Source organism: Juglans regia, chromosome 2, assembly GCF_001411555.2.
Source record: "Juglans regia cultivar Chandler chromosome 2, Walnut 2.0, whole genome shotgun sequence".
In the NCBI taxonomy this organism is placed as follows: domain Eukaryota; kingdom Viridiplantae; phylum Streptophyta; class Magnoliopsida; order Fagales; family Juglandaceae; genus Juglans; species Juglans regia.
In genome coordinates, this window is record NC_049902.1 from 30450759 (window position 1) to 30464773 (window position 14015).

General features: G+C 32.9%; 2 protein-coding genes across 3 annotated transcripts; both read left to right on the forward strand.

The window, feature by feature from the left end:
- The first annotated feature begins 1065 nt into the window (after positions 1 to 1065).
- Positions 1066 to 5457, forward strand: LOC108983879 (DET1- and DDB1-associated protein 1-like). 2 transcript variants are annotated; one of them, XM_018955661.2, is made up of 5 exons: positions 1216 to 1286; positions 2376 to 2436; positions 4739 to 4799; positions 4991 to 5055; positions 5222 to 5457. In XM_018955661.2, exons 2-5 carry the CDS (start codon positions 2404 to 2406, stop codon positions 5297 to 5299), a joined length of 237 nt encoding a protein of 78 aa, XP_018811206.1. In that variant the 5' UTR covers positions 1216 to 1286; positions 2376 to 2403; the 3' UTR covers positions 5300 to 5457. The 2 variants fall into 2 exon arrangements, with proteins under 2 accessions (XP_018811205.1, XP_018811206.1); XM_018955660.2 differs by lacking the exon at positions 2376 to 2436 and having other exon boundaries at positions 1066 to 1286.
- Positions 5458 to 6319: 862 nt separating this feature from the next.
- LOC108983878 (2-C-methyl-D-erythritol 2,4-cyclodiphosphate synthase, chloroplastic) lies at positions 6320 to 10146 on the forward strand. Its single transcript, XM_018955659.2, has 3 exons — positions 6320 to 6726; positions 6986 to 7116; positions 9649 to 10146. Exons 1-3 carry the CDS (start codon positions 6402 to 6404, stop codon positions 9880 to 9882), a joined length of 690 nt encoding a protein of 229 aa, XP_018811204.1. The 5' UTR covers positions 6320 to 6401; the 3' UTR covers positions 9883 to 10146.
- Positions 10147 to 14015: the final 3869 nt, after the last annotated feature.

The following is a 14015-nucleotide window of genomic DNA, read 5'->3' on the forward strand; positions in this document are numbered from 1 at the left end:
GATCCGGTCCAAAAATTAAAATTTTGCAAACCAGATCGATTGGAATCGGTAGGTTTGAACCAATTGAAGCATTTTGGTCTGGTTGATTTTTTGGTCCGGATCGTTTAACTTACATCCCTAGTTTTGACTACTTGGAAAATATGAAAATCTTAGGGGAAAAATAAAATGTTGTACTAAAAAATCCCCCTTCCTAAAAAAGTAACGGTAACAACCAGAACAAGAATTAAGTAATTAACTATAATGTCACATAAAGTAATCTATCATTTTATGAATGTTTTTAATATTTTATGTTAATATTTTAAAATATTAAAAAGTAACTTTAAATAATTTATATGCTCATTATATCAATAGTTATTACTTAATTCTAATTTTGAGAATGTATACAAAGTTTTTATTTAAAGTTATGCTCAATTATCTTTAGTACTCAAAGAATGATACGCAAAACTTCGTGGGGGTAGTGTAGTAATTTTGAACGAGAAGTATAATTAGATGCTTTAAATTTAAAATTTTGCATTCACACTTTAAAATCGTCTATAAATTTTTAAAATTACTCAGAATTTTGTTTCTAAAATCTTTTTTTTTTTAAATAAGGGTCATGCTAGTTAGCTGCCTATATCTTATCCCTAGACGTAAATGCTAGTTCATTTTTTGTTTTTTTTACAAAAAAAATAGTTTTTAAACATTTTAAAAAATATACAAATTCACTAATAATAATTTCTATAAACATTTTAAAAAAATAAAAAAATAAAATACAGATACTTTGAGTCTAGAGGACCTCACTTATTTTTACAGATGAAATGAGATGAAAATTAAAAATTAATAAAATATTATTATAAAATATTTTTTTAATATTATTTTTATTTTAAAATTTAAAAAAATTCAATTATTTATTTTATTTAATATAAAAATTTTAAAAAATTATAATAATAAAATAATATAAATTATAAAAATAAACTAGGCCTAACTAGCATTTTTCCAAAAAAGTAATAATAACAAAATAAATGAGATATGCAAGGAAAAAAGGATGGTCCTGACTCCTGTCAAGTTAAAAGGCGCTAAGTAATTAGACTATCAGTTTACCATACGCAGCACTGAAGAGGCTGGTTCTAGAATCAGGGCATTGTGCATTTGTGCCATCTCTCTCTCTCTCTCTCTCTCTCACTCATAGTCTGTCTAGATTTGGGTGCAGAAATAAGCGTTTGATGGGGTCTATGCTCGGTGACTGGCCGTCGTTTGACCCTCACAACTTCAGCCAACTGCGACCGTCCGATCCTTCTAGTCCTTCGGTAAGTATTTTATTTTCTGAAGCCAAGCCGTTTGGATGATGTTTACTTCATTGAATTTAATATTTATGGAAAGCTTTGATTTTGTACGATCAGCGTAGCTTTTTTGGACATACCCTCCTGTGTTTGTTGGGATACTGAAGCTTATGAGATTCTGTATACTTTTCATTGGCGAGGATGAAGTGTAGGAATACATTGGTTTGTGTCGGCAATTGAAGTTTCTGTAGTTTTCATTTTGGTTTTTTGAAGATTTGGTTTCATGGGAACTGATTGTTACTTTAAATTTGTTGGGCACTCTTAGTGTTGACATAATCCATCGGCACGAGACACTGGGCTGAGGTTGAGTTGCTTGTTTATTTGCAGCATTGCGCCTGTAAAGATGAACTTTTGTTGTAACAGACGCGGGGATTTATTCTTATGTATTTGGAAATTTATTCTTATGTATTCTGAAAATTGAGCAATTTTTTACTGATTTTTATTACATCAGAAGGGAAATTTTAGGAACAAATTGCAGAGGTTTATTGAAAATGATGTTTTTTTTGGTAAGTAAAAAAAAAAATGATAGCCGTTGAGGCGTTTAACCAGGTTGGACTCAGATAAAATTGAAATACATATAGTATATTTTTGGTTTCTCCCAAGAACACTTTCGTTTTCCATTAAGCATTAACTCAAAGTTTTGATTGGTCAGCGGCTCTTCAATTTGTAGGATATCAAGCCAGAATAACATCTCATCTGAATCCTAATGAGAAAGTTAATGTGCTATATTTTAGCTTTTTGCTCTTGCATGCTTATTTATCTCAAGCCAAATTGAGTCTTTATATTCTTTTCATGGGGCTGCACAAATTTCATGCAATAAAAAACAAGACCAATAGATTTAGAGATTGTCAATTCATGCCATGAATGAGATACTTTTGTTTGATTGACTTCTATTGGTATTAAAAGTTGTTGAGAAGGTGGATATTCTAATCGATTTTAGAGAGGTGTCAAAAGAATATATATTTTTTTATAAGTAAAAGGAGAGGTGTTTTGAAATGCCTCATTTTGATTCTTCTTCTTGACCTCTTCTTCTCCTTACCAACCTTCGAACCACAGTTCTAGTGGAAGAGGCTACACCAAATACATGCCAGTTACCACCGTGGTACAAGTAAGGCTGGTAATGTTAAAAGAATATCTTACTTTCCCAAGTTATAATTACGGATACACTTTCTTGAGAGATATCAATGAAAGATAAAAAAATTCGAGCTTTTTTTTACTTTGGCCTTTAGATTGATGTAATTGTTCATGTTTTTTATGGTTAGAGACTATGCTCAGAACTCTAACAGCAAAGAGTCAACAAAGAGAATGATCATAGTGAACTTCATTTTATATGTCTCTTTCTCATCTTATTTTGCTACTTAGTTGTTCACCTTTACATTCTCACTTACCATTTTGTTGTTTCGTCTGCAGTTCATTCTACATTTTTATAAGGGAATTATTATGGGAGCAGACCTTTTTTAATATTGCTACCAAAGACTTCTTTGAGTCCAGTTGATTTTTTCCTTATAATATTTAAGTCATAGGCATATATGTTAAATTTAGATTAATATATGCATTATATTAATGTGTTTACTACATTGTTCTTCAATGCATTGATAAAGATGGATTTTTTTCTTTTTGGTTGGGTTCATAGGCAGACCCTTTTGCACCATATACTTGACATCCAATTGTCGTATTGCATCTTAGTTGCTGCTTATTGATAGTTTTAGAAATGGAGAAACTTTTGTAATAGTTAGGATTTGTGTAATTTTCCCTGGTTTTCTCTTTTGTTTGGAAATAAAATTATTTGGTCATAAAAAAATGTTCATTCGCTACACGTTTTCTCTCAGATAAAGCTAGTAAGATCTGGTTTAAGCTGCTTGAGTTTACTTATTGAAAGTTTAAACGTATCTGGATAAAGTGGGATTAACAGTTGGTAATGTAGTTCAAAATTATAATAGTCAACTTTCTAAATGGTTGAGGAGGGTTTGTTTTGTAGCCGTTGAAGTTATGATCAAGATTATCTGAATTGAATCAATGGTCTCTCAACAATTTCCCCATGGTTATAACAAATATCATCACACGTGCTATCTAGTGGGTGTAGCATGTAATAACCATACTGTTTTTGAGCTAAAGCTCATTGCAATCTATATTGTTATAATATGCTAACTTGTCATGTACAGTTGCAGAGTGCAGGCTGCTATTCACTTTGACCCAGTCTGTCTAACCAAGCTAAATTTAGATAGAGAGGGTCTTTGGGCCGGACGGGTGTTTAAGTGGAATTTACACCCTTCAGTGAGACGCAGTCACGTTGCTTCGTTAATTTTATTACCATAGACACAACTGCAGTGGATAAAACGAAGTGTTGAACAACGTAGTCACCCAGCTGAAGCTCGTCTCCACCATGGAGATTTCTCTCAAGCTCTCTCGCTCTCCTCAAGCCTATCGGCCTTTCAATGGGACCGCAAATTTATTCAGACAAACCCAAATCACCTGGATAGTTGAAGAAAACCAAATGACCAAGATGATAAAGGATGTCATTTCTCCCATTCTATCCATGTAATACCACTGGTACACTCTCTTCACAAACCAAAACACAAATACCCAGCCACCCAATAATAAAGCCCCGATAATTGCCCACAACGAATCCAACTCTATCTGATGAATTTCATTTCTTCCGGCTTAATTTCTCACAAAGTGAGAAGAGAGAGAGAGACTTTGTTGAGGAGAGATAGACCGACAGAAAATCGAGGTTGAAGAGAGAGAGAGAGAGAGAGAGATTGCTTAGAGTGAGGAGAAAGCTTGAGAGAGAGGGAGTTTGCAGAGGAGAGAGAGAGCTTGCAAAGAGAGATAGAGAGAGTTTGCCGAGTGAGGAGAGAGAGTTTGCTGAGAGCAGGAGAGTGAGAGAGCGAGAGAGAATTTTTTTAGTATTGGACCGGTTTTAGGATAAATTTATGCAATTACTTACATGTCTATCTCTAATTTAAGGGTGTAAATCTTACATTTACACCTCATCCGATTTGAAGCTTTTCTCATTTAGATAATTAAGTTTGTGGTATAATAATATTTGTATCTTCTGGTAGGTGTCTTTAGCATTTGTGCAAGTATATGCTTTGGAAAACTGTTCCGACTTGTCTGATGTAATTTTGTTTCTCATTGAGAAGTGATTTGTAAAAGTCCCAAATAAACAAGTCCCGCACATACCTTTGTAAAAAAGTGGATACCACCTTGAAAAAGTGTAAAAAAACTATTATTTTTTTTGTGGGATCCATCTTTTTACAAAGGGCCTATGTGGGGCTTGTTTATTTGGAGATTGTACCTTGCATTACTCTCTTGATGGCGAATAGTTCATCACTCTGTTCTTTGTTATGTTATGCCATGTAGAGTAATAGTAATGCATCTCTCTTTCCATCTATAACAATGTTTCTTTCTGCATGCAGAGAATGACGCCTACAACTTATCATCCTACTCACAGCCGCACCCTTCCACCACCTGATCAAGGTAATGAGGATAACTTAGTACCTCTTCATCGTTTCATTATTGGAGCTTCTCTAGTTTTTGGTTGATGGGGGTTCTTTTGACATTTACCTTCATTTCACTTGCATTGTGAGTTGTGACAGTTATTGCTGGTGTTGATCTAACTGTTGGTATTTGATAATGAGGAACTGACCTGTCTGAAAACCTTTCTGCAGTGATAACTACTGAGGCCAAAAATATCCTCTTGAGACACATCTATCAGCGTACTGAAGAGAAGGATGTAATAAATTCTTCATCTCATATTTAAGTACACTCATGACATGCACAATTTGTATGGCCATGTCATGGAGGTCCGCGTGTGCTCACGCACACATCCACCTCACACACACAGGACAGTTTTTGAGCTACTAACTATCTTCTGAGTCGCCTGGCCTTTCTCATTGCAGTTGAGACCAAAGAGAGCTGCGACTGAAAATCTTATACCCGAGCATGGATGCAAGCAACCAAGGGCATCACCCTACTGAGCTTTTCTGTCAGAGTCCGAAAAATTAATTTATGTAAACGATCTTGTCATGGCAAAGATGAGTGGTTTTGTTGTTGACTGAAGAGGGTATTTGAATGGCATTGTTGTAAACTGCTTTGGCAGAAGTGAGAAATGTACATTTTCTGTGTACAAATTATACATATAGTTGGGGGATTCCTGGTTATAGTTTACAGGGAATGAAATGATTGGAGATGCTGCTCTCGCCAATTCACGTAAATTCCTGATCTCTTTTAGGAGACGTTTGGATTCGCAGCTCATCTCAACTCATCTCATCTTAACTCATCTCATTACTATTCATTACTATTTAGTAACTTTAACTCATAAATTTTATTACTATTTACAATTCACTTTAATTCATCTCAATTCATTTCACATGTATCAATCCATCTCAATTTATCTCAATTCAACTCATCTCAACTCATTTCTATGTCAATTGGTGCATGTCGCCTTTCTTTTGTAACTCGGTATAAATCTTGCAAATCAAAAAGATATATATTATTTAGAAATAAAGGTAGCTTATTTTTTTTTTCAAAAAAGAATTATATCAATAAAGATATATATTATTTAAAAATAAAGGTAGCTTATTTTTTTTTCAAAAAAGAATTATATCAATCAGCCCAAAACGAATGATATAATTTTTAATAATTAAATTTATTAATTTATTGATTTATGTTTAATTTATTTTTATAAAATAGATGAGTTGAGATTAAAGTTAAAAATTGAATGAAATATTGTTATAATATATTTTTTTAATATTATTTTTATTTTGAGATTTGAAAAAGTTGAATTATTTATTTTATTGTGTGAAAATTTGATAAAATAGTAATGATTAAATGAAATGAATAGAAAAGAGTTATGAAAATAAACAATATCTTAATCTTTTAAGTAAATGATAATAAAAAATAATTTTTTTATACCCTTTTTTTTTAAGTAGAATTTACATTTTTTTTTTTTACTCATCTATTTAGAGTAATTTCTCCTGCCCATATTAATCCTTCAGGAAACATGAGTGTTTCAAGTCTTCAACAGAAACCAAAAGCTTCAATTCCCTCCCTCACTCCCAGAGCTTTCTTCAAAATTCAATGGCCATGGCAGCACCCATCCTCTGTGCCTCCCCAATCCCTCAAAAACCACTCTCTCTCTACACTAAATCTCACTCTTTCCCTCTTTCACAGTTCTCTATCCTGCCCACACCAATGAAAACAGCGGTAGCTAGGACGTCTGTGTCGGCCTCCACAACCACCTCCTTGGAAGCCGGGCAAGCTCCACTCTCCTCCATGCCATCCAAAGCCTTGCCATTTCGGGTCGGCCATGGGTTCGATCTCCACCGGTTGGAGCCCGGGTACCCTCTGATCATCGGTGGGATTAACATACCCCACGATAGAGGCTGTGAGGCCCATTCCGATGGTAAGTAATAATTACGTTCAACTCTAATTGGATACTTTCGTGATTGATTTTGGATGAGTTGAGACCAATCAATTATGGGTTCCCGTTATTTTATTACATTTTGTTGGAATTGAAGTCTGCTGATAAGGTGGTCATGTCCTTTCTGATTCGTGCCTAACTGTTGTTTTTCTTGTTGCTGTTACTTTCACTGTCACTGTTTTTTATGCTTTTATTTTAGTTACCGTTGTTCTCGTTGTTATTATTCTTGTTGTTGTTGCAGGGGATGTACTGCTGCATTGTGTGGTCGATGCGATCTTGGGTGCTTTGGGGCTTCCTGATATCGGGCAGATATTCCCAGATAACGATCCTAAGTGGAAGGGAGCGCCATCCTCTGTTTTCATCAAAGAAGCTGTGAGTTATTGTTCAATGTAGTTATGGGGCATGCGCAGAAAATCCTTATGGATTTCTGTTTTTTTATTTCGGTTTTGAATGTTGAAATTGTTTTGCTTGGTAAATTGCAATTTCGAGCGTTTCTTTATGAAAGACTATATAGATTTCATAGTCTTCAATGGTTTGGAAAAAGAAAGCAAGCAAGCAAGAATATTTTATGTTGTTGACTTGTTGGTATAGCAGCAAATGAACCAGGCTGGCCAACTTGGTGCGATTGGGAGCTAATTATTTAACCAGAATTTTATTTTTACTCATCAAAAAAGAAATAATTATCCAGAGTTGTTTGTTCAGTCTTTGTTTATTTTTGGAACCAGACCCTTTAGGAATCTAATGAGAGATGGAAAAAAGACCAAAAAGAATCATACAAACTATAGCTAGGAAGAGGTAGGTGGGCTGCCATCTAGGGGTATAGTGAATTAGAAAATAAATCTCAAGTTCTTCCACGGTCCTTGTGTTATTTCAAAACTTTGTTCATTTCTTTCCCTCCAAGCGCTGCATCAAGCAAATTGGGATTACTTTCCATAAGGTGTCGTTGTGAGGACTCTCAAACCACTCTTTCTAATATGCTAACAGATCCACCGTTCAGGCATCACCTTTATTAGCCCCAGTAGGCTAAGCATCACTTGCCAGAAGGAGCTGGCTACTTCACATTGAAGTAAAAGATGATCTCTACCAGTTCCCCATTCTGCTTACACATACAACACCATTCAATCACCATAACATGCCTTCTCCTCAAATTATACAGGGTAAGGATCTTCCTAGTTCAGTCATCCAAACAAAGAAAACTGCTTTAAGGGAGCCTTACTCCTCCAAATTGTCTTTTCCATAGAAAGAGATGTTATCGCAGGTGACTGGTACATTATAGAATGACTTAACTTCAAACATCCCTTGCTTGGACATGCTTCGACGAAGCTTATTTGCACCATCCTGTCTCTTTTCTAAAGAGGTAAAGCAATCAGCCTCCCGATCTTTTTCCCTGCATCTAAACTCCACTTCCTATTCAGTAGTCATTAGAGAGCTGTAATTTGTCTGCCTCCACTGCGTCCTTGACCTTATTAAGGTTTAATAGATCCAGGAAAGCTTCTTTGAGGGCTGATCTCTACATCATACACCATACTGGAAGTTTATCTTGGTACCATCACCCACCTCAAATCTATTGTATTGATAAAATTTCCATCATACCTGTCAAATGTTCTTCCATAACCAAACCCCATAGCTCCCAGTCCAATTTTTGTATGTACTTTTAATTTTACTAAACCACAATTCAACGTAGCTCCTAGCATTTCACTTTTCACAACATTGACTACTTATTTTCTAACCCTGCTTATGATCTGACGGTCCCGTATATTCTGATTTTTTCTCTCTTGGATGGGTGCTATTCCAATATCTAAAGCAAACAAAATCTCACTTATTGGTTATGTGGAATTTGGAATGTTACAAAGATTTGGATACTATACTATCATGCTGCAAACCTTGCTTTAAACTTGACCATAATAGATCCAATTTAAATGTAGTTTGCCTCAACCTAAAGATAGATATCAGCATGTCCTGGAAATAGAAAGAAAGAAAGAAAGAAAAGGGTTAAGTTCATAAACACTGTGCTTATCTAAGATCTTCATAAGCACGAGAATTATTGGACATTATTTGCGTTACTGGGAAAATAAATGGCATCAACATGGGTCAGATACTGCTATTATGGGATGATGTGGACACTAAAATACTGGGTGACATTTTTCTAGGGGCCCACTACCCTTTGTAGTCAAGTGGCGCCTCTCCCCTTTGAAAGGGGTAGGTCCTAGGGTTGAACCATGGGAAGGAAGGGAAATTGCGTATGTGGTAGAGAACCCTGTGATGTGTCCTACTATTGAAGTGTGAGAAAGGGGGAAAGGCTCATTTTTCTTGCAGATTAGTGCATATAGAATGTGATCAAAATGAATCACAAACATTCTGAACTTGGTTTCCAATCTGGCAGCTAGGCCTCGTTTGTTTTCACAACTATTCTCAACTCAACTCATCTCATCTAATCATTACAACTTTCCCAAATTCCCACACAATAAAATAAACAATTAAACTTTTTCAAATCCCAAAATAAAAATAATATTAGAAAAATATATTTTAACAATATTTTATTCAACTTTCATCTCATCTCATCTCATCTCATCTCATCTCATCTGTGAAAACAAACGAGGTATGAACAAACATATACTGTAGGTGTTATAAAATTTTATGTTGTTTTTGCAGATTTCCTGTTGGAGGATGCTTCATAAATGACTGGTTTATAATCTATCATGAGATTTTTCTTCTTTTTATTTTTTTCCTAGTAATTCTATTTTAAATGGTGCCCATAAAAAGGAAAAAAAAAGAAAGAAGAAGCTTTGTATGGTCAATCTGATGAGTCTTTGTTTGAACAGGTTGGATACAACGAATGTCATTCATATTAGTTGAGTTCAATTTTCTTCTCGAACTTATTCTCTTTGATATGATTCATTTCAGGTCAGACTCATGCATGAGGCTGGTTATGAACTTGGAAACTTAGATGCCACTTTAATTCTTCAAAGACCAAAAGTAAGCCCGCACAAGGAGGCAATCAAGGCAAACTTGTCTGCACTTATTGGAGCAGACCCTTCCGTTATAAATCTGAAAGCCAAAACTCATGAGAAGGTTGACAGCCTAGGAGAGAATAGGAGTATTGCAGCTCACACAGTGGTTCTTCTAATGAAAAAATAAAAAGATGCCAACAAAGAGATTCTCAGATGTAAGAATAGTGGGTCGTTAGCATTGTTGTATACCACTTACACAGATCCGATTGTTAGCATGTGGGAACAGAAATCTTCTTCTAAGATACGTACGAGTTGTATCTAAAATTGGTCAGGATCTTTGATGTTTATCATCTAGTAGTCTGGAAAATGTTATCAAAGCACCAACCCACCTTCGCTCAACAATCCATATGAATGTATGTTGACTTTTCTTAAAATACTTGAGATTACTGCATCTGTATATCGCCCACATTAGAAGTTTGAGAATTTGAATTCAAACATTTTGCCACTAGTATTAAGAATTTACAATGTTGATGTTTAGCCTTTCTATTTTCTGGTTCTGCATTGAGCAGACCCTAGCCACCATCATGGTTCAGTGTTAGTTGTTGACGATTTTAAACCATGCCCAGTTTTCCATATATAATATATATATATATATATATATATATCTGCCTTCTACCTAAAAGCACCTATAACGTTAATAGTAATGAACAGTAATAATGAACAATAATAAATAGTCTTTTGCCATTGTTTCTCTATGAGTCGAGAATGAGTTCGTGTGTGTGAATGTCAGTGTGTGACAGAGAGGGAATGGAGGTTTGTGGTGGCTGGGTCTGTGAGAGGTGGTCGCTGGTGTGAGGTGGTGGAGGTGCGGTGGTCTGGGTGGCCGCGTACAGCGGTTCAACTGGACAAAAATGGGTGAAACCCATTTCGGTTGGGTTACCGCAAGGGAGAGAGAGAGGGCTGCGTATGGGAGAGATCGGTGGTAACTGAGTTGGTCGCTGGCGTGAGGGGGACTCGCTGGTGGGGGCAGTGAGGTTGGGTGGCCGCTTATGGCAACGCAACTAGAGAGAAATGAGAAAAACTCATTTCGGTTGGGTTACTAAAGGGGAGAGAGAGGGTTGCGCGTGGGAGAAATTGGTGGTAGCTGGGTTGGTCGTCGGCTTAAGGGGGACTTGCTAGTGGTGGCGGTGAGGCTTGCCGGCACACGACGGCGCCGGGCTGGGCTGAAGGAGGATGGGGTGTGCCACGTGGAGGAAGAATCGGGCCAGAGGAGAGAGAAAGAAAGTGAGAAAAAAAATCACTATAATATTTATCACTATTATATATAAATAAAAAATACAATCACTATAATATTTATTACTATTATATATAAAAATAAAATAAAATCATTAAAATATTTATCACTATTATGTAAAAAGTAGATTTTTTAAAGTGGATCTCAAATATACCACATTTGTTTAAAGATATTGTGCAGATTTTACACACTTTAAAATTATATAAATAGTTTCTTTTGTTAAAATTTATATATAAATAATTTCTCTTATTAAAACACTGATTTAAACTAATTTAAAATTAAAATATAAATAACATATCATACATAAACTATCAAATTTAATTTATAAAATACTAATATTTCATCATTAAATAAATGATGAAATTTTATTAAATATTTTTAAGAAATTAATCTCAATCCTTCATTTTAAGTCCTTATTAAATATTTTTCAAAAATTAAAACCACATAAATAATTAGAATTTGAAAATAATTTAAGTATGATAATATCCTTAATTAACTAAATAAATAGCATATGATACATAAACTATCAAATTTAATTTATAAAATACTAATGTTCCATCATTAAATAAATGATGAAATTTTACTAAATATTTTTAAGAAATTAAAACCATATAAATAATTAGAATTTTAATATAATTTAAATATGATAATATTCTTAATTAACTAAATTAGGCAAACGTGGGTAGGGAATGAGAGAGAGGAAAAAAGGAAAAGTGGGAGAAAATGTTAGTTTTTGAGTTTTAAATCCCAATCTTTCATCTTGAATCTTCATATTTAATCTAATGGTAGAAGTTTAAATATTGATTTAAACTAACATAAAATAGATAATTAAAATATAAATATTATATCATACGCTTAAAATTAACTTTAATTTATAAAATACTAAATTTGCATCATTAAATAAAAGAGAAAGTTTTACTGAATATTTTTAAGAGAATAATATTATATCATACACTTAAAAAATCAACTTTAATTTATAAAATACTAATGTTTCATTATTAAATAAATGATGAAGTTTTATTAAACATTTTTAAGAGAAAAAAACTATCTAATTAATTTGAATTTTTAATATAATTTAAACTTCATAATAAATGATGAACATGAATAAATAGTAATTTCACTCTTATGTATTAGACTATTTTAATATTTGAAGTCACACTTAATTTTTTTCTTCAATTTGGCAGATGTTTGCAAGTTTACCACTGCTATTATATAATATATATATATATATAAGAAATATTTTAGCTGGATTACATAAAAGTAAATTCACAAATTGATGTGGCTTGATACAATACGTCAGATTATAAAGTTATTTTTATTGTAAAATAAATCTAATAAATCACGTGAAATTACATCAATTTATAGATTTATTTATATACTTTCTTTGTATATATACCACTTCTCTATATATATCTCTCTTAAATTTATAATTCTTTTACGACTGACTCGTGATAGTTTTGCACAACTCATGCTTGTTGAACGCCTTTTGGTAAAACTTGTACCAGGCGTAAGGAATAGAGTTTTTGACTAGACGTGACTATTTTGTATCACACTTATTCTTGAAACCTTTCCGGCATTTTTAGCGTTTAAAGTATGGAAAGGGAGCTGCATTTTATGGTGAAGTAACCTACCACCCAACTCCAATTTCCGCCTCTCCTTACTTTCCAGAAAAAAAAAAAAAGGAAAAAAATTAGATTAAATTGACTGTTTCTCTCCTATTTTTGTTATTACGATTTTTAAGACACTTTTCGGGATAATTTCATTTTTTAAGTACTGTACTTATTAAATTAAATTAAATAATTAATATTTTATCATTTTAATATTCAACTAAATTACAGTAAATGAAACGAAAATTAAAATTTATAAACGGATAATGTAAGAATTTTTTGTCTGTCTAATAGTTGTTTTAGAACCTCAACTTAGTGCTATTGACTAGATTGATTCCCTCAATTTATGAGATTATTATTATTTTTATTTTCCGACTCTTAGTAATAATAATAAGTGGAGATTTCGTGCTCAGATTCTAGAACATACAAGGGAAGAGAGAAAAATATATAAAATGACTTTCACGATAATCCCGTTTAAGAAATTCACTAGAACAAAAATAAATACTGTTTAGCCTATTTCATGTATTTATTCCTTTAAAATATTTTAAGGGATCTAAATCCTAACATAAGCATATTAAGGTCTTGTTTGGGGTTGTGGTACAAGTCTTAAAAAGTATTTACATAGTTTTAAAAATTTTTTAATAAAGAAATTAAGTTGTTTGGGTGTTACATATTCAAGCATTTTTAATCTTAAATAAGTTAAAAAGTATGTTCGAGGAAAAACATAATTTAGAACGTAATTCAAATTTTAAAAAGAGTGTCAATGGACGAAAATACTTATATAATTTTCAGATAATAACAACTTTCAAACTTTTAAGGATTTGGTCATAATCTTTAAAAATTTAAATAATCGTAATTTTTATATCAGAAAGTATTTTTTTTTTAATTTGTTTTCAAACAAACGTAACATGTTTGAAAGTGTTTTAAATATATAGTTACCAAACAGTAAATACCACTTTAATAGTAGAATTTATTATTTAAGTTATAAGTTATAATGTCTCGTTTGGTTACGCAGTTCAGATTAGATGAGATGTTTTGTTAAAAGTGGAATAAAATATTGTTATAATATAATTTTTATTTTAAGATTTAAAAATTTTAAATTATTTATTATATTTTATATAAAAATTTAAAAAAATTATAATAATTATATAATACAAAATAAAATAAAATAATTTAATTTTATATAATCAAATCTACCCGAATTCTCGAACATGTAATAAGTGGCAAAAGGTAAAACCAAGGGGAAAAAAGTTAACCAAGGAAGACGAACGCGTGACAAGTTTCAACGGTCCATGCGTAAAGAACAAAGCCGATAATTTTGACAAATCTCAGTGTCTTTCGACTGTAAAAATGGAAAAAAACCAGACACAGCCTGTTCAATTGGAAACCTCTTCGAGGGCTTGAAAGGTTCCGCTGACC

Bases quoted from the DNA above. Each gene is read 5' to 3' on its own strand.
- LOC108983879 (XM_018955660.2), top strand. From the start codon at position 1,203: ATGGGGTCTATGCTCGGTGACTGGCCGTCGTTTGACCCTCACAACTTC. The intron at 4,800-4,990 runs GTAATGAGGATA...ACCTTTCTGCAG, and splicing joins CCTTCCACCACCTGATCAAG to TGATAACTACTGAGGCCAAA. The intron at 5,056-5,221 runs GTAATAAATTCT...TTCTCATTGCAG, and splicing joins AGCGTACTGAAGAGAAGGAT to TTGAGACCAAAGAGAGCTGC.
- LOC108983878 (XM_018955659.2), top strand. From the start codon at position 6,402: ATGGCCATGGCAGCACCCATCCTCTGTGCCTCCCCAATCCCTCAAAAA. The intron at 6,727-6,985 runs GTAAGTAATAAT...TTGTTGTTGCAG, and splicing joins CTGTGAGGCCCATTCCGATG to GGGATGTACTGCTGCATTGT. The intron at 7,117-9,648 runs GTGAGTTATTGT...GATTCATTTCAG, and splicing joins CTGTTTTCATCAAAGAAGCT to GTCAGACTCATGCATGAGGC.